The 20,087-nt window shown below is 38.7% G+C and overlaps 1 protein-coding gene across 2 annotated transcripts in view; it reads right to left on the bottom strand.

Moving 5' to 3' along the window:
- Nucleotides 1-20,087, bottom strand: part of ATP9B (ATPase phospholipid transporting 9B (putative)) — a 133,506-nt gene that overhangs the window by 68,573 nt on the left and 44,846 nt on the right. For both annotated transcript variants that reach the window (XR_014795342.1, XM_084887978.1), the window contains exons 8-11: nucleotides 17,243-17,337; nucleotides 8,755-8,835; nucleotides 8,383-8,458; nucleotides 5,368-5,444 (exon numbers count right to left, since the gene is read on the bottom strand). Coding sequence is in view for 1 of the 2 variants with exons in the window: in XM_084887978.1 (XP_084744104.1) it covers nucleotides 5,368-5,444; nucleotides 8,383-8,458; nucleotides 8,755-8,835; nucleotides 17,243-17,337 (329 nt within the window). In the remaining variant the exon portion in view is untranslated. The remainder of the gene's footprint in view (nucleotides 1-5,367; nucleotides 5,445-8,382; nucleotides 8,459-8,754; nucleotides 8,836-17,242; nucleotides 17,338-20,087) is intronic.

Genomic DNA, 20,087 nt, shown 5'->3' with positions numbered 1-20,087 from the left:
ACTGAGAGCCACCCTGTCCTGTCACATGCTCCTGAGTCTCCTTAGCGCAGGTCTGCTTCTCCGTCTAGTTCATCTTCTCTTGGTGAGGCTTGAAACACTAGGATTTGTTATACAAATAACAGTTATCAAAGCAAGCATTCCAAAAGCCCTTTTAGCTATGTGGACTGCCTACAACACTACATTCTATAACATACAGTTCTTTGAGGAAGTACATGATCACATCTTTAAACCAGTATGTAAATCTGAAACTATTTTATTATTCAAGAAGGCAACTATTAAAAAAAATTAAGGGTACTGTGCCTGCATGCAACCACAAGGAAAGAGAAAAATAAGTTATCCCATTGTAATATTTTAATATAAATTAACAGAACTTTAAAATATTAATTGTCCTTTTAAAAATAAGAAGCTATTCTCCAAAACAGCCTTGATAATTTAACTTGCAAAGTCCACCATAGCTGATTCTATTGTGCTCTATTATCCGAAATGCCTCTGCAACAATCCAAGGAGCATAGTGCTTTAATTCCCATAATGGCACATATCACCTGTCTGTCTGTCAGTGAGACGTCTGAAAGCATCTTTTTATTAGGAACACAAATCAATATGCCCAAGGGATGACAAAAGCCACTTGAAGCAATTTGTATTATCATTTCATCCTGACGTTCTTGCTAGGAGCAACTTATTCTTATGAATGGCGTGAAAATGGCAACCTGTCACAATTGATTTTTCTTAACCTTCTGTAAGAAATTTTTTCCTCTTAAATGTAATCAAGTGTCATCTTATTAAATATATCTCAAGCTCAGTTTTATAAAGCAATCCATCAAGTTGCACTCCTTATAATTTAAACGTTCACCAAATATTATCATAAAAGTAATTGCTTAGTAATAAAGACTTTTGATTTGTTCAAAGTTTTAAAATATCTTCAAGCTTGTATGGACTCATCTCCCTGCTTTCTGTCTGTATTGGTGACAGAGGAGGAAAAACATTCTCACCCTGGAAAGGAGCTCTAAGAACTTTTTATTACAGAGTGTTCCTCCATCTAGCAACACTGTAGAATTTATTCTTAATCCCCACGTCTGGATAAAACATGCTGCATTTAAAGGAAGTATTTTAATAAACTTATGCAATAAGCATAAAGCTATGTTCTCATTATATAAAATCATCAAGTTAGATTTCAAGATCCAATTTCAAAGACCAATCCCAAGGGTAATTCAAGTGGACATGCATCAGTGTCACTAAAATGGGTATAGCTTAATGAACCCATGTATAATTCTCTGTGCATCTTAGTTGCCATGACCTAAGGGGACAGTGACATCAGAACCCCCACACCCAATCACTGACTCAGCTGGGTTGTATAGGTTGATGTGAAGCTGATGTCAGCAGCCCAGGGCCATTCACCTAGGGCAGTGGTCAGCAAACTGCGGCTCACAAGTTTGCCGACCACTGACCTAGGGCATGAGATGTGGCTGTGCGGGCTAGGTCTTACAAAGTAAGATGATTAAGGCAGCACCTAGAGAAAGAATCTTCATTTCTATTTTTTTTAAATGCACACTTAGAATAAAATAGTATGATATCTGTTAACACTAGGTTTTAGGTATATGAAGAATATTCCTTCTTTTAAAAAAGGAAGCTAGAGGAGAATGAATGAAGATAAAAAAGAGAATTAGCCAAAATAAGGCTTGGGACATCAGTCAAGTAGAACGATAAGTTTAAAAAATGTGTTATGAAACAACCGACAATACTGGTTAAAAATCCAACATCCATATGGGAGAACAGTTTAAAACGTACAAATGCTCATCCTCAAGAAGCCCCCATGCCAGTGGGGAGTTGCACACACTCATGCCCCCATTAGCAAGAAAGGCTGATGACATTCCCAGACTGAGACAGCATTCCTGGTCATAGCCTAGGAGAGTGGGTGATGGAAGTGCTAGGATGTCTACTATCCTAACCATAGGGCCTTCTGATGTCACTGATTCCACTGATCTGCAGGCATGCATGTTACCTCTAATCCCCTGACATGTCCACCCAGCCACCTGCCACTTTAGATTAGCCACTACTTTGCTTCCACTTTGGGGCTCTTGAAAATCAGCCTCAGGAAACCACACACCTGCTACCAGCTTTGCTACAAACAGAAAATCCCTGCACTAGTAGGGTCCGTGGATTGCTCAGAAATTCACAAGCCTCAACTGTGAGGCTATGGTCCTCTGTGTATCAGAAGTGGCCTCAAACCCTTACCATGTTCTGCATCAAGTTCATTACTTCAAATTCTGCGCATTAACTTTCCCCCCCTTAAATCAGCACTGCTTTTACTGCAGTGTTTTTTATCCTAGGAACTTCAAGCAATTTTCCAAATTTTCATGTCCTTCTTATATACACTAATTAATAATGAAAATAGCAAATAAATGAAACAGAGTGTGAGAGAGGAGGAAGGAAGGAGAGACTGACTGATGATTGTAAATATTTTATATAAATCAAAGAAGCCATGTTTATATGGCAGCTACTCTCTATATAACAATATGTAACTTCCTTTTAAGTAACCTTATGTTTACATATTTAAGTTACTCCTCCTGAATATCCATAAGACTTATTCTTCTGTAGAATATTTTTAGTTCTTTAAAAACTAAGACACTCTCTTCTTTTATTGAAAGCATTCATAGTTGTATAATATTCATTTTCTCACCAGAAACAAATAAAATCAATAAATAAAACCCTATTCATGTGGTACAGTTTTTGTCATTTTTAATCTCCACTGGGTATCCAGTGCTGGGGCTACCCACTCCCCGCCCCAAGCCTGTTCAGTCTTCCCACTCTGATGCCAATGCTCTGACATGCTCTCCCACCCCTCCACACACACACACACCCTGCCTAACACTGCTGACCTTGAAAGAGCACTCCCACCTGTCCTTCTGAATTGCACACCAACAGATCTATGGCAATGACTGTCACTTCTATAATGTTTCCCACCTGCATCTCCCACGGCCCTCTCTTCACTGACTCTGTCCCCCTTGTCTCCACAGCACCAGTGTGCTGCTGACGACTGGCCTCTGGAAATGCCTTCTTCTCCCACTGTCCTTCCTGGCTGCTCTCCTGCTCACCACCCTAACTCCTGGCATGGGAGATTCTATGAGATCCCTCTTTTTTTTTTTTTTTTTACTAGAGACTCTAACCATGGAGCACGCAGTGTGTAGTCAGTTCTCAATTCTGTACGAAAGGTAGGGCCATATTGCCCTGAGTCCTTCAACTTACACGAGGCCACTGAATTGCTCTGGCTGAGGAAGCCGTGAGGTCAGCATGGACTCAGCCATTTCTTCTGACCTAGTTTCCAGAGGCACCGAGAGGCCATGATAAGCAGAGCAACATGTGCAGTGAGGAGAAGAAACCTGTGTTGTAGTAGCTACTATGGTTTCAGGGCAGCCCGTGGAACAGCTGGACAGAGACATGACTCTCACAAATTGGTATTCCCACCCCAAATGATGGCTGCCAATGGACTCCACCACAAAATCGGATCTGATCACATCGGTTACCTACACTCCATGCACATAGCTCTCAGAATTGAGGTTAGGAACAGTTTTGATTCCCTGAAGAAGTCCAGTGAAACCTGGGTAAATGATTTGATTTCCCTATTAAATGTTTACTTTTTATTCCTACTAGTGCTCTTTGAAGTCCAAAAGTTTGTTGGTTACTAAGCTATGTCAGAACAGTGAGCTGCAGACTGCAGATGATAATGTCGTATGAACAGATTAATAATCTGTCTTCCCTTCTCTAGTTAGGGACTTACATATCACATACTCTTTTCACCCAGCATATGTCAATGCTTCCCTGGATAAATTACATCTGTTACTTGCTGTCCATTGTAGCCTGTAACCTTTTCCTGAAATTTTCCTTTTAAATCTGACATTTAACACTTAGAAAGATTTAATGGCATATGCAAATTTAGAGACTTTATTTCTCTCCCAAGATTATTCCTCAATTTACACAAATGGTTCCATATGTAGTTGGAGCTCTGTGCATAGTGCCTCCAAGGAGAAATGAACATGGGCTGACAAGCCCCAGCCTCCTGCTCTACGATCTCCCTGCACTGCGACCAAAGCACAGCGGCTTGGCGGAGGGTGTGGTGCAGACTAGTGACCTAATGGAAAGAAGTGCTCAGCATCATGAATGCATGTGTACATGTGTGCCCATGTTTGTGAGTGTGCGTGCATGCATGGGGAGCACTCTGCCTTCCCTTAGCTGTTACTGCCCCCACAACTTCCATTGGGGAGGGCACAAAACATGGACTGAGCACCAAGAAGGAGCCTGACACTGGAAGAGCATATTTGCTTTACATGTGAGGTTGTCAAGAGGCAAAGTGACGATTTAAATCTAATGTGGGAAACTCCAAAGGTGCCTTCCTAATATAAGGTACATACTGCTAACACCAGGGAAATCTAGAAGGGTCTTTTTTAAAAGTGTGTGGGAGAGGAAGAGAGTGTGGGAGAGGAAGAGAGTGTGGAGGAGTGAGTGCAGAGGATCAGTGGACGGGGTTTTCCAGGGTCGGGTCGGTGGAGGGATGTGGGGAACTCAGAACTGCGCACAACTACTTAGTAAAGACTTCTTGACTGACATTGAGGGTTGGGTTCAAAATCTATGGCATTCGTTAACACTTCACATTTCATTTCACAGGAAGATAATAATGATAGGTAACATTTATTGAGTAGTAAGACACAGAATTAAGCCACATGTCCAGAGTCAAAGAGCTGGTTAATGGCAATGCCCAGACTATAAGCCAGGCAGTCAACTGCCAGGGTTCAAGTTCTTACCTGAGGTCATACACTTAACTTTGGATGATACATGTTGAGTGGATAAATAACAATTTTAGAAATATATTAGTTTAGAAATAGAATCAAGCAATCTTTAAAACTAAAATCTAGTTTTTAATATATCTCTTCTAAAATGGCAATAATTTACATAAAACTAGTTTAAAAATATAACACTATGAAATTAAGTACTCTAAAAATAATGCAGATTCCTTTATTTTAAAACGAATCATTAACATAAAAATAAAGAGTGCCAATTGTAAAGTAGATTGAAGAGACATTAAAAGACCTACAATTAACTGTCAAATTATGGGTAAATTGTACATCCAGTAATGAAAATTTAAGAGACATATAAAACTGATTAACCAAGAAAAGATACTTTTGGAAATTTTTCTGTATGTGCATGTTGTTACATAAATACAGAGAATTCTTATTCTAAATCACCAACCTTTTGGAAAGTAATTTTATGTTATGTATTAAGCTAAAATGAATGGGCTATTCAGAACTACATGTACTTTCTTACTGAAAGGAAAAAGCAAGTTCATTAAAGCAGTTGCTCCTTAATCTAGCCTACCTTATTTTTTGGATTGGATGTGTTCATTACACTTCGAGTCTCTTTTCCAGTATAAATGACAACACCTATTACAGTACCTGCAAAAACACGAAAGTGGTCCTTACAGAGATACTTTAAATGGTAAGCACAGAGATAATACTTTCTATTTAAATTATTTGATTGGAAGTATTATTACACCATTTAATTTTATGTAAATGTATCCAACAGCACATTTGATTGGATTTGTTCAAGAACAACTAATCTTAACTTTTAAAATAAATTTTGAAAAATTCAAATGATTTCTTAAGCAACACAAATTTACCTAAAGATTACATTAGAATATGTACTAATATTCTTTGAAAACAGAGTGACATTGTTCATTCATTATTGTCTATTAAGATGGTAACTCTAACACTGAAGTTAAATGAAGAGAGGCCACATTCTTAACTGGTCAAAGTCATCTTGTGACCTTTTAAAACCACGATAGTACCAACTGAACCAGTTTCTGTGAACAAGAGTCTAGGAGTATATTTCACTGTAAAGATTAAAATCCAAATATTTTGGCACATATATAATTAAAACAATAAGAGAAATACAATAAAAATATTTAATATTCAATTTAGATATTAGTCTTTTTTATTCATCTCCTGAAAGTTTGGTTTTCTAGTTTTATGTCAAGAAAAAATAATAAATTTGTGTTCCATTAAACTTAAGACAAAAGAATCATAAAGTACCCCAGAACAACCTATATGCTGCAAAAGATGTACAGAGGCAGGCATCTCTGAAATGTCAAGTTGAAACCATGAATGTCTGTTTCTAGGACTGCAGCTGTGCATAATTTAAAATCCTAACTTTGAAAAATTTGAAGGTAAGAAATATGATTAAAGACAGTCAACAACGATTGTAGAATTTACTATGATAATTAAGCTCTGATGTCACATTAAGTGAAGGTGTGGTTATTTAGTGTGTCATTAGGTAGGACACTCTGAGTAAGTGCAATCACAGAATCCTGGACATAAAGCACAATGACAAGTCACAAGACAAACTGCCTCCTCCACAGGGTGTTCAGGAAGAGAGCGTTAGAGTACTGCTAAGTAGTGCAATCTGTAGAGGGGACACATATTTTTCTGTTTTAGAATAAACACTCTCCCACACACACCTTTTAAAAAGGTGTGTCACTGGGGAAGCTGTGTTCTTAAAAGCAGAGTAAACTCCAAACCGCACAAATGCTATCTTTATATATTATTACTCTATAAACTTCTAAGATAGTCTGTCAGCATATATGTAAAAAAATATTAAATTAACAATGATATAATACTTTAAAACTTTCCTAATTTGCCAATTAAGTTTAACTTAATTAAAATATAAAAGTGTCACTAATGTAATGTAAGCATAAAAATAGAACAAGGAAAATTACAAAATTAATTTCTTTTTAATTAATTTATAAAAAAACAAGTCTTAGAAAAGGCTTGAAAGTTAATCAAGCTAAAAACCACTGTCCTAATGTGTAGGTAGGTGACTAGTGATATTGACTCCAGGCTGGTACTACACTTTAAAGTGTCTCAGATGAAGTCTATGAAATGACAAGACCAACAGGAAACACTGCATTCAGACAGATAAAGATTTAATTTTTACTAAAAATGAGTACTTGCTGGAGTTAGAATAATGCATTTTTTACTGAGTTTCCCATGCATTTTAATTGCTAAAATTACTAGTCAGAACAGCATATTTGAAATATCCTCCATTCTCTTTGACAACAGGTATATATTTATAGACTAAAAGAAAGAGTAAACCTGTATACTTGGCAAATCAAAGAAAGATGGGAAAGGGGTTACCTGTTAATTTAAAAATGAGACATGAGGGGGCAACAAGATATAATACATTTGTCAGACTTAAGGAGAGATTGCATATGAGAAAGACAAGATGTAGGGGAAAAACAAACAAAGAAAGATCAAGCAACCAAAGTCTTACTTGATCCCAATCATACACCCAGAACCTGCTACACACAGTAAGAAAACTGAGGCCCGTATGGCAGCCTTGGTGATTGGCTACAATTTACAGATGCTTTCCTGGAGCCAGTCTCAACAAAACCTCACGTACAAGCTGCTCGAGCATCCCCTTGTGGGGGTGAGAGGGTGAGGATTAGGGGATATTGGGAGAAGCACCAAGCAGCAGTGGAGACACAGCGGTGACAGTGAGCCAGTGACCACTACACACCTGCCAGATATACCCACATGCCCCAATGAAACCAATAAATCAGCCTAAGAAAATCTATACAAGAGATGAGGCAGGGACACACAGTGTCAGATGGGACCTGCACCAGATCTGGGCTCTGGCAACCATGCACGTTTGGGGAAGACATCAGAGCAACACTTTTGCCCACTTTCTCCACCTACCTCTCATCCTCTACACTTGCCCATGAGACAGGTTTGAGAAGCACAACTTCCATCCCTATTGTGGATGATGTGCCCCATGCTGCAGTGGGTTCTTTGCTGTCCTCACTTCCCCTGTATGCTCAGTCAGAAGCTGGTTTGTGTCTGTCCCAGAGCTCCAGGCTGTCCCTCTGGGGCTGTCCTCATGGAGCAGCTTCTCCAGCTACCTTAATCCTAGAAGGAGTAACCTATTTCTAGAGCAGGAGCCCCACAAACAATGAATGATAAAGGGCCAGGTTTTATTTTTAAATTATTAATATGTTGTGAGGACTAGTTCTGTAAAATACCACAATAAAGTAACAAAAGAAACAATTATAAAAACAAGGAAATATACACCTCAATTTTTCTAACATTAAATTACTTCATCAGTTGTTATAAAAATTTCCAAATGTTTCCTCTCATTTTCTGTATTTATCACAATCACTGTCAGCCGTGGCCCTGGGCTGTCAGGCCTGTCTGACACTCACTGAACTGGAGTGTATGCTTAATAAAGTTTCCATGTTATGCAAGGCATCTTGAGAAACACTTGTTTGGAGCCACTCAAAAACACAAAGCATCATCTATTATGTGAGAATTAACTATAAAAATGGAGCTTATTTCTTACCTGATGCGACAACTGTGCTTGCCCACAATGTATTTTCTATGCTGAGACTCTCATGAATGGGTGGATCACTGTCTTCCTGTTCAGGAAAAGATAAAGAAAACAATACTAAATTACCAATATATGGATTACTCACACTTCAGATATCTAGAGCATTAAAAGAATTGACCAGCAGCGAAAAGGCACTGCAAAATAAGATGGAAAAAAGGAACTGAGACAAGATTCTGAGATGGTGGAGCAGGAAGCACCAGGAATTTCTCATTTGTACAACTACTACAGGGCAGAATCTGCCTGATATAACTCCTTTAAATAAAGGTTTATTATATTTTATATATTAAATAAAGGTTTGTTGATTTAACAGAAGTCTTAACTCACCCTGGTAAATGTGCCTTCAAAGCTGTGAATATCCAGCTGTGGCTTCTGAGCATGGACATAAGCACTGATGGAAAACAGGTCCTGGAAGACAGAGCATCTAAATTAGTAACATTAAAATTAAAGTTTCTTTAAAGTTTTCAGCTACCAATTAATATTTTTCTATATTATTTACCAAAAGTGATGGTTAATTTTCTTATATTTTTGTGCCAACATTATGAATTAGGATGAAGATAACTAAAAAAAACAATTTCTAAGCTCAAGGGGGGCTTGGCAGTTCTCTTGATTCTAACAAATCACTGCTACCTGATGACAGATGTGTGTCCAAAGCACTTAGGAGATGCTGGTAAGATTTTTTTTGGATGTCTGGTATTTTACTCAATCTCTATTTCATTTTGGTTCTCAAAGACACTGAGGATGTTAGACTATTCCATAATTATTCTATCACACCTCTGATACCCAACATTCTCTGAATAACAATACTAGGACAACTTTTTTTAAATATTTCTAATTGGCTACCGAAAACTAGACAAATTCAATACAGAAGTTTAAAAATATTGGTCTTTTACTGAAGGGCTGAATTTGACTGGGATGTTGACATTGGTCCATAAACGTGAAGAGTAAGGAGTTCAAGCCTGTCCTTGTCTCATTCTCCTGTTAGCGCTGCTGCCTATGGGTTGCACAGGACAGATAGTGCCCTGGCCTCGGCTTGCTCCTATCTGCATATCCTCTGTGCCATCTCAGGAGGACCGGGATTCCTTTTCCATTTAATAGTACTGTGAGAGTTATCAGCAGATGTAAGGTAACCTGAAGATGACTGGAAAAGCTCAGGAGAATAAAAAAGAGACTTAAATTACAGGAAAATTCTGTAATAGGACTACAGGTTTGACAGAACAATCTAGTGACTATTAAAAAGATTAATGAAAAGAAAACTAACCACTCAAGCTGCACAACTAGGTCAAAGCTGCTTGGGGGACAGACAACTCTGCAGCTCTCCAGCTGAGCTCTGATTTCTGAATGGGGGTCGGGGTGGGAGGGGGAGTGGGGAGGAAGTGGGGGAGGAAGCAGCATTCTGGTCTGCCCTGAGTGGCACCAGTGCCATGCCCTCAACACTTCAATGTGCTGGACACAGACTCCCGTCCAGACAGCTCTGGAACTCTCCTTGGTGTGAGGCTGATGCCATATCTGAGTTAGAGCTCTCAGGGCACAGCCTGGAAGTCTCATCACTTGGAACCCTGGACCTACAGACCCCAGATCCCCGTACTGAACTCTCACTGTCTGCCAGGAGTGTTTTGACCATGACCAAAGCAATGCCAAACTGAGTGCAGGAATGGCCTTATGGAGATACCTGGGACCTGGGACTAGTGCAGAATTTGAACCCCTGGGAGGGACATAAAGCATGAAAACTGGATGCTGGCTGGCCTCTCTGAGCTGACCATGACCAAGGGCTTGGGCCCTGATGGGGCCATCTGAAATTGAGCCACTGTTGCATGAACATGTGACCCCTGCTCACAGCTGCAAGTGGGAGGCCCACCTTTCAAGGTGTCACTGCTGTCACCTGTGGCTGGCACTCCAGCTCAACTGCAGCTTGAAGCAGTTGATCATGAGCCTAACCTGCTTCCCTCACTTTCCTTCTGTTCACAGGCCTTAGTAAGGCAGCTTTATTACCAAATGCTGCTGTCCCAGAGAGGGAAAGATCTGTTCTGGGCCACTCCCAAGGTTAATGGAGGAGATGACTGATAAGACAGGGAGTTAGGATTGCTGTCTAATACCCAAAGATGCTGCCTGAGAATACTGGGCAGGGCACAGGAAGGAGGTCATCCCTAGTCTAGCAGAACTGTCCGCATGCTCTCCCCTGCTGCTGCCTGAGGGAGCTTCTCCCGAGTTTAGAAACTGAAATTCAAAGGGACAGCTGGGTTTTCTCAGGTGGGTGCCATTTCAACTGGCTGCTTCCAGGACCCATACAGGACACACCTGAGACCAATAGGGCAGGCTGGTCTCACCCAGCTGGGCAAGGACCTAGAATGACAATATACTTTTCCTGTAAAGATGCCTTGGCCAGTGTCTGAAAATGTGGATTTCAAGAGGGTTCCCAGCATTCCCAGAGAAGAAAGGCTCACTGGGCCTAAACTGTTTATTCCAGCAACATGTTTACCGGAACACCTGCTTTTCTTCTGGGCAAGCTGAGGTGCCAAGACACCCTTCCCCTCGCAGGCAGAACTTCATATACGTTCTCACTACCTGCTGCTGACAGGACTCAGTGTGTCCACTGGGAACAGCAACCAAAACCACACTCCAGCCTCTATTCTGGGAGCTGCAGAACAGTTCTTCTCCAGCTCCATGCCATGTTCTTATTTCCATGATCATGTCCTTCAATGAGGTCTCATCTCCACTTGATCCTTCTTTGTGGCTTCTTTCAGACTGCAGTGTCCTCTGGGATTTCTCAGAACACACCAGAGATTTGCATGATGCTCTCCTACTCCTGGAATGGTTTTGCAATGCTTGTGGCCTTTCCATTCCCGCTACTTCTAAACATGTATTCAGGGTCCCTGTGGCCAGGGAGGCAGAACATGGAGGGCTCTCTGCTGTGTGCACAGCCTCCCGTCAGGGCTGCTCTGTGAGCAGGAGCCTGGCTGCTGGCTGTATGTCATCACTTGCAGAAAACAGGCAATGGCCTAAAAATGATATGGCCTCCTCAGGAGCCTTGTACTAGTTTGCTGTTTACATTTCATTTCCTCCTTTAACCTAAGTGAGAGAGATATACACATTTTTCAAGTTGCTTAGAGTTCCTGAGAACAACTGTGAAGTAACTGATTATAGTACAGATGGTAATCCTGACAAGATTCTAAGGGGGGCATCTGTTCTGAGGACCCTAATGACTGGAGTCTCAATACCTCACCCATTGAGGTGAGAAGTGTGATGGCAAATGAGGGACAGTGAGATGAAGATCACTGTTCGCCACTCTGCCATGGCCTTTAAAGGCAGAACTTCAAGCTTAAGATGGGTGCATGGCCTCTATAAAGAACACAGACACCTAGTTCTCACCAAGTAGCTCATTCTAGTGGTGAGATGTGATGAGAAGTGCCAAGTTCCTGGATGAGAGTGCTCTCCCACGCACTTCCCCTCCTGCTGGCTGAGCTGGCTGGGAGCAGACATTTGGAACAGTGGAAAAATCACAAACAGAGGACAGAGCTGTCTTCTCAGCCTGGGACCACTGACCTCTGGGATGTTGGTGAAGGAGAAAAACTTGTTTCTTGACTTAAGGTGGATCAATACAGGAAATAGAAACCATTCCTCAGAGAAGAACGGAATTGAATACATAAAATCAGAGGAGGAAAGAGGACCATGACTAACCTCCAAAAATTACTCACAGAATGTTACCAAAATGATTCTCCATGGAAAACACTGTTGCCACTATCAAGTTCAATACACAGCAACCCTGCTGCAGAGAACCGCCGACAGGCAGAAAGCTAACACATCCCGGTCCCTGACTTACAGTACACTCTCTGGGAAAGATCCTCACACACCCTCCAGAAGACCTGGGAGCAGAGATGCTACACCAGCTGAAGGGAGAGTACAGCAGCTCAACACTATGGATCTGTGACTGCAGCAGAGACTATATATTAACTAATAAAAATTTATTTTCAAACTAATTAAGTCAAGCTAGTTTACACAAGAAAAAATGCACTGTATGGTAATTTTAGACTTATGAAAACACAACTAGAATCAAGCAGCCAATGATTCCTAGGATAAGGCCAGTTTGAGAATCATTCATCAGTTAAGTATTATACGGTCATAGTAATTTAAAAAAAAACACACATTCATATAACAGATTATCTTTGGAGACATAGAAATAAAGAACAAGCTAGCTTCGACATGTGCATGAACATTTAGGGGAATGCATTTCATCTAGTATATTAGACATCAAATGACTGAATGATGGCACAATAATGAGAATGCCATTCGAAGCTTTTCATGATAATTTAAAAACCATTCTGAAGTTTTCAATCATGTAGGAAAGCCTCTGCTATTAGGTCAAGGGCAACATTTGTTCGCATTACTTAAAGGTCATTAAAATACATCCTTAATCATAACATGTGGTTCATTACAAATAAAATTGCCTTTCGTTCAATAAAACTCATTAAATGTAAATGGTATTGTTTACTGCTATATGGATCCTTTGAAATAAATCAGCAAGTCATGATTTATTGAAAATTACTATGACCTCATTGTTGTTAATAAATTTGCCTGGGGATCACAAAAGCTAGAAACATATTTCCCGAATGTCTAGGGTGCCTGGAATGTGTACCTCCTAGACAGGCTCCTGTGTAGTACCAAGACACGGAGCCAGCATTGCAGGAACTGCAGCACAGCTGTATTAAAGGGCTTGTCAAAATTTTAATTCTCTGATCACATTAGGTGCTCTGGGAACGCAACTAAATTAGAGAGGTTATTCTTGATGGTGTCCTCAGTTCATTAAAAAAGCTCTAAGATCTGTAGGTTCACTTATTCCTGTGTCACAATGGACACAATGCTCAACTGATGATGTGACAAAGAGTGAAGAACACCAAATATTCCCGAAATCCATTACATTAGAAACAGAAAAGTCAAAATGAGTGACAGTTATGGGCAGCATAAGCTATTAAATGAAAGACCAAATTGCCTTGTCTGTATCCATAATAAAATTACAGCTTTCTTTTCTATGAATAAAGTTTCTATACACAATCTACCAAATTATATAAAGCTACACATTTAATTTGATTGATGAGTCAGAAATTCCGTTAAATTTCCTTTTTTAAAATATACTGCTTTTTGGTTTTGCAGTAATATCTTAAAACTTTTTCATTTACTTCACGGTTGCTCAATCCAAATGCTCAGTGCCAGTCCCTATCAAAGTATATCAACCATAAAAAATTTTAATTAGCACATGACTTGCATACTATAGTAAATATTTTGAAATTTATACGTTTTTGTTAGTAACAAAAATGAAAAACTCTTTATAATACTGAATCTGATAAAATGTCATTCCTGTCATCATGAGAATACTAAAAAATACAGATAACAACAGTGTAAGTTTAACTACTTTCTTAAGATATAATTTACATGCAATAAATTGTGCATGTTTGAAGTGTATAACTTTATGCATTTTAACACACACACACACACACACATACACACACACACACACACACACACACACATATATGCTTATAACATTGTCACCATCAAACTATGGGTTATTTCTATCCCCTTGGTCAGCCTCCCTGCCCTGCTACCAGCTTCCAACACCCAAATTATGGGACATTTATATCTCCTCTCATCAGGCCTCTCTACCCTGCTCCCAGCCTCCATCACCCAAGCTGTGGAACATTTCTATCCCCCTGGTCAGGCCTCCCTGCCCTGCTCCCAGCCTCCATCACCCAAGCTGTGGGACATTTCTACCTCCCCTCTGCAGGCCTCTCTGCCCCATTTCAGCCTCCATCACCACCGCCCCACTTCCCTAGAATTCTTAATAATGCAACCACACCCTACATACTTTTGTTTGTTTAGCTTATGTTTGGCTTTCTTTTAAATGATTTTTTCCCCCTAATACAGTGTTTTAACCCTGCACTTTCTCTTCCACCACTCTTAAATCTACTACAAATTATTATTTAGTACAACTCTTTCCAAGTATCCACTCCAGTGACTCTAGAATTCTTGGAAGTGGGGCTGCTATCCAAGAATGACTGCCAATTGAAATCCTTCCAGTCATTTAAGGATTCATGATCTTTCCTTCCCCTTTAACCCTGGAAGATTACTTGAGGATGCTTGCTAGAAAAAAGGACGACACAAAGAGGAAATACTCTGCAACCACGCAAAATAGCACCACCCCAACAACTGGCTCAATTCTATAGAAAATCAGCAGGCTGCAAGAACGTCTAATGACAAGAACCAATTCATTTTAGCAAATGGTATGAGAACTGTAAGCTAGAATCTTAAGTACTAAAGTGATGGCACATGGGAAAAAATTTTAAGCACACATGGTACACTGGCTCAGAGACCATCTGTGGGACAAAATCACAAGTCAATACATATAAGAGGACTGAGATAGAACTGAATACATTCTGTGAACACAATAGAATTAAATAACAAATAAATGATCAGGCATTAAGAAAATCCCCTAATATTTGGAAAATAAACAATATCCTTTCAAGTAAATGAGAGGTGAAAGAAGAAATCATAAAGAAATTAGAAACATTTTAAACTAAATGATAATGAAAGTGCAGTCTATAAAAATCTGTGTGATACAGCCTAGGTAATACTTAGGAGATCTATAGCTCTAACCGTTTCTGCCAGAAAAGACAAAGGTATAAAATCAAGTCTAAAATTCTTTAAAAAGTTAAGCAAGAAAATCAAACACAAACTAAGTAGAATGAAGAAAATAAAGATAACAGAAATCAATAACACTGAAAATAAACAGACAATAATCAATCAAACCAAAAGCAAGTTCTTTGAAACGATCACTAAAATTGATGAATTTCGCCCTAGCTAGTTTGGCTCAATGGATAGAGTTTGAAGGGTTCCAGGTTTGATTTTGGCCCAGAGCATATGCCAGTAGGGGGCATGCAAGAGGTAACCAATCAATTATTCTCTTTAATCATTGATGTTTCTATCTCTCTCTCCCTCTTCCTTCCTCTCTAAAATCAATAAAATATATTAAAAAATAAATTAATAAAATTGATAAACTTCTGGCCAAACTGACCAAGAAAAAAGAGATGTAAATTACCAATACTGAGAATGAACGAGGTCTTGAGACCAACAACTACCCTGTTTCCCCGAAAATAAGACAGTGTCTTATATTAATTTTTTCTCCCAAAGTTGCACTAGGTCTTATTTTCAGGGGATGTCTTATCTTTCCATGTGCTAGGTCTTATTTTCGGAGGATGTCTTATTTTCGGGGAAACACGGTACTAAAACCAATAATCAAATATTATATAAATTTTATGCCATTAAATTTGGCAACTTATATGAAACAAATAAATTCATTAAAAAATACAAACTTCCAATGAACAAGAAATTTGATGAACTCTATTATCTAATTCAGAAATTAAATACTTTCCCACAAAGTATGCTCCGAGTCCAAAGAGTTTCAAGGGTGAATTTGTTCAATATTTTAAAAAGAAATAACAACACTCATATACAAGTACTTCAAAAGAATACTGGAAGCAAAAAGACTTCCTAACTCATTTAATGAGGCCAGCATACCCCTAGATATCAAAGCAAAAACATTACAACAAATGCAACACAGACAAATATCCCTCATGAACATAGACATAAAAAAAATCCTTCATAAAATATAAGCAAATCAAATACTGCACTATATGAAAAAGACACTGAGAATGATCAAATGAATTTCAATGGAGGGACCACCTAACGTATAGGCAACTGAAAACACCCACAGAATAAACTATTCCTGAGTCTTAAACATGTGAACTTAACAGTCCAGGACACAGGGGAATGAAGAAGATTCATGCTGCACATTGGGATGAACTGTTAACTGAATGTGGCGCAAGTAGATTTTTCCACACAAAGCCAACCAACCCAAGGAAAGGGACCAAATCCATGGTATCCAATTCTCTCCCATCAGAGCAGGCCTACAAAATCATTTTGTCTGGCTCCACCAAGGCATTAGGGGTGAGTTCATTAAATGTTTGACCAAATACAGCAGGCTAACTTTTAAGTTGATAATTTTCTATGGCCTGAGAATGATGTTATAAATATCCAAACAGCCCTTGGCAGAAAAAAGTTTCCTCACTCCTACCTGAGATTCTTAATCTTTCTTCATTGTCCATTGAATATCAGCATATCATATAAAATGAAACTTCTCTCAATCAGACAAATACTACAAATAACACAAAATAAGCACCAAATGGCCACAACTGTGTTTTTATTTTTTTTAATTGATATTTTTAGAAAGAATGGGGGGAGAGAGAAGAAGGAAGGGGGGAGAGAGGGAGGAGGGGAAAGAGAAAGAAGACACACACACACACACACACACACACACACACACACACCAGGGGCCAAACCCGAAACTGAGGTATATGTCCTAACCAGGAATCTAACCAGCCACCTTTCGGTATAATGGATGATGCTCCAACCAACTGAGCTGCACTGGCCAGGGCACCAAAACTGTGATTTTATTTTAGCAGACCTACTGAAACCCTACAAAGCTGTCCATTTCAAAGATTACTGGATGGAGAGGGTTTAAAAATAAAAACAAAAAGAGTGAGAAAGAAAAAAACCCTCAGTGTCAAGTCAGTAGGAACATTCAAAACTATACCTCAACAGGTTATGTGCTAAGATACCACAGAAATTATTTTGGCTTAGTTTTCAATGATCCTTCATTAGTAGTAAATATTGTTGTTTAAAATTATTGATGCATTTGATACATTAGTTGGTACAAACAGAAATTTACTAAACATAAATGATGGGGTACTGCGGGGATGCTCACCCCCAGGGCTGGCAGCCTCTGTGTGCAGCTTACGGCCACTCTCAGCTTCCAGTCAGTTTCGCCATCTAGTTGATCCGTTCGAATAAAACATGAACCTTGGAATTAGAAAAGAAAATTTCTGAGATACAGATACTTTAAAAACTAAAATTCCACAATACAGTCATATCCAAAACAATATACAAAGAAATTCTTTATCTGATTCACAAAAGGAGTTTGCTGAAAAGATACAGGTGATTAACTATTTGATCCTTATCTCCTATTTGATATTCTTGGCTTATTAAGGTTTAAGATTAATTGCACTTTATTTTAGAAAGACCACACTGATCATTTCTACCTTTGGTTCATGTTCTGATAACTAAACATTAAGTAAATACTCAAAAATATCTAAGAATGTGTGATTTGACTTTGATAATAAAATGTCTGAGGTACCATCAGAAAACACACGCTCCTCATCATAAAGGCACAGTTAAAATGCCAAAACCCTGGCCAGACCTACTGTCATACTGATAACCCTATCAAATCTTAAACATAAAAAATATTAAATTTCAACAATCCATTTACCCTTTGACCATGCTATCACACCATTTCTCAGAATCCACCCTAAGACAGACCATTTGTATGCATAGAATAACAATCATGTGATGTTATTTCTCAAATTTGGGGAACTACTTAAGGTAGAGAAATAAGAACATATCTTCACATAGCTTCGTTCCCTACACCTTAACACACATTCTAAAACTAACATGGAACTGTGCCAACTCCAGCCATACCAGCTTTGTGTTCACTTGAACTGCAGAAGAAAGGGCCCCTGCACACCATGGGCATTCTCTGCTCTCTCACGCAGCAAAAATACTAGACACCAGCCAATGCTCTTTCTGCTAATCACGACTACCAGCAATTCAGTGCCAAAAGTGTGCCCCTTGAGATCCCTGCACCATTAATTTTTACCCTTTAACTACCCTATGCCAGGGGCATCACCATTGCCAGCATGAATCCCAGAGAGCCACAGAGAACAGCTTACTTCCTCAGACACAACAGGATTGGTTTTCCAATTGCCCAGTTTATCAACTGAAGATATACTAGTATCTACCAAACCATCATCTGAATATTTGCATGATTATCTCATAGCCTGTGTGTGTGATCTGATATAAAACATAAAAATATAGTGAAAGGGACTATATATCAGAGTCTGACTGATACTTTGAAATGTCAGTGCCAGAGTTCAGCTCCAGGTTTTTTTTTCCTCTAATACATAAAATAAGAAACTCTGTAGAGTTAAACATTCTGTTTTTCTAAAGGTGAAAGCTTTTCTAGCTAGATTGCTATAACTTATGAAACACTGGAAATAATACAGTTGCTTTTCTTTGCTTCATGTTAAATAATTATGTGCTATCTTAAAATTTTATAGGAAATTGACATTTATTTTCAGTTATAGTAAACTTTACCAATACTGAAGTAACTGGATATGATTTAAAGAAGGGGCTGCATAAGTATGACCAACTGGACTTGTCTTACATGAACTGTATCTACTAATTTTTTTAACAGCAAGCATAAGCTTCAACTGATGCCAGTTAAGGTTCAGCAAAAATCAATTATTAAATTAGTCTGCTTATATCCTATTGCAGTCTTATTATGAATGCTTGATTTTATTTTGTATAATTGACAAGACTTGACAGGAAAGGACAGGTCTAATGACAATAAAATTGAGATCTACCAGTATATGTGTTACATAGGAGAGCCACACCAGGTGGTGACAAAGGAACTGCTGCGACTCAGTGAGAAGCAGTACAAATATGTAATATTCTGTACAAGTCACCCTGTAATATCAGCAGACTACCTGCAACAATTCATGAATCCAATAGCTCTGAAAGAAATGGGCTACAGTATGTGCCCAACAAAAGAAAAATAGACATTGACTTTGCATATATAATAGCAGATCGTTTGCCATCAAACTTAATTTCTAAATCATTTATATGACTTAATGACTCTGCATGAAATTTTTAAGCTGGTGGCAAGATGAATAGCACCACCGAGAGAACATGGATGAGTACAGTGTCATTTACCTGCCCCTCACCCACAACAAGTGACAGCTGAGCTATTGTAATATGTCCCCAGCACTTAAACTATAATGTCATCACTTAGGAGACAAGTGAAAAAGATATTGGCATTTATAAGAGATTGATGAAAATTAGTTCTCAAGCATTAATTTCTCTTAATACCACTAAAAGAACTGTGTGCATTCAGGAGATATTTGATCTGAATTAAGAAACGGATGAAGCAATTGATTAATTGGAATTTAAGCCATCAGTCACCAGATCCATCAACAGCTTCATTTACATTCTAAACAATCAGCTGACGGCCCAATAGAATACCCTGTATTAATACACAGTCAATATGATGCCACGAAGAGACTTGCGGAGCTGTATTGACAAACGCCCCATGGCTATTGTCCAGGCTTGAAGAGCTGCATAGATTTAGGACTTTCATGTTGGCTTGGGCTTAAAGATTTCTATTATAACAGACAATGTATTATCAGGTTTTTCTGAACAAAAACTGAAAAGTAATAAAATAATATTAGCAGTGATAGTACACACACACAAAATTCTAAATATGTGTACTTTTGAAAATTAGGCAATCAAGACACTCAAAACAATTACTTAGAGTCACATAAACAGGATTCCAAAAGCTAAAAATCCTTTACTGAAAGCAAGTTTTATACAAATTCTATATAGCAGGGAAGCTTTTGGTCCATTTTACAAAGTAAAGAAAACTAGCATGAAACAGATATCTGACATTTGAAAGTTTGCATATGAGTAATTAGTAATTATTTTTGTAACGTGAGATA

This window comes from Pipistrellus hanaki (genome assembly GCF_964339955.1).
Source record: "Pipistrellus hanaki genome assembly, chromosome: 6".
Classification (NCBI taxonomy): Eukaryota; Metazoa; Chordata; class Mammalia; order Chiroptera; family Vespertilionidae; genus Pipistrellus; species Pipistrellus hanaki.
The sequence above is the reverse complement of the archived record's forward strand: the minus strand, read 5'-3'. Positions and strand labels throughout refer to the sequence as shown.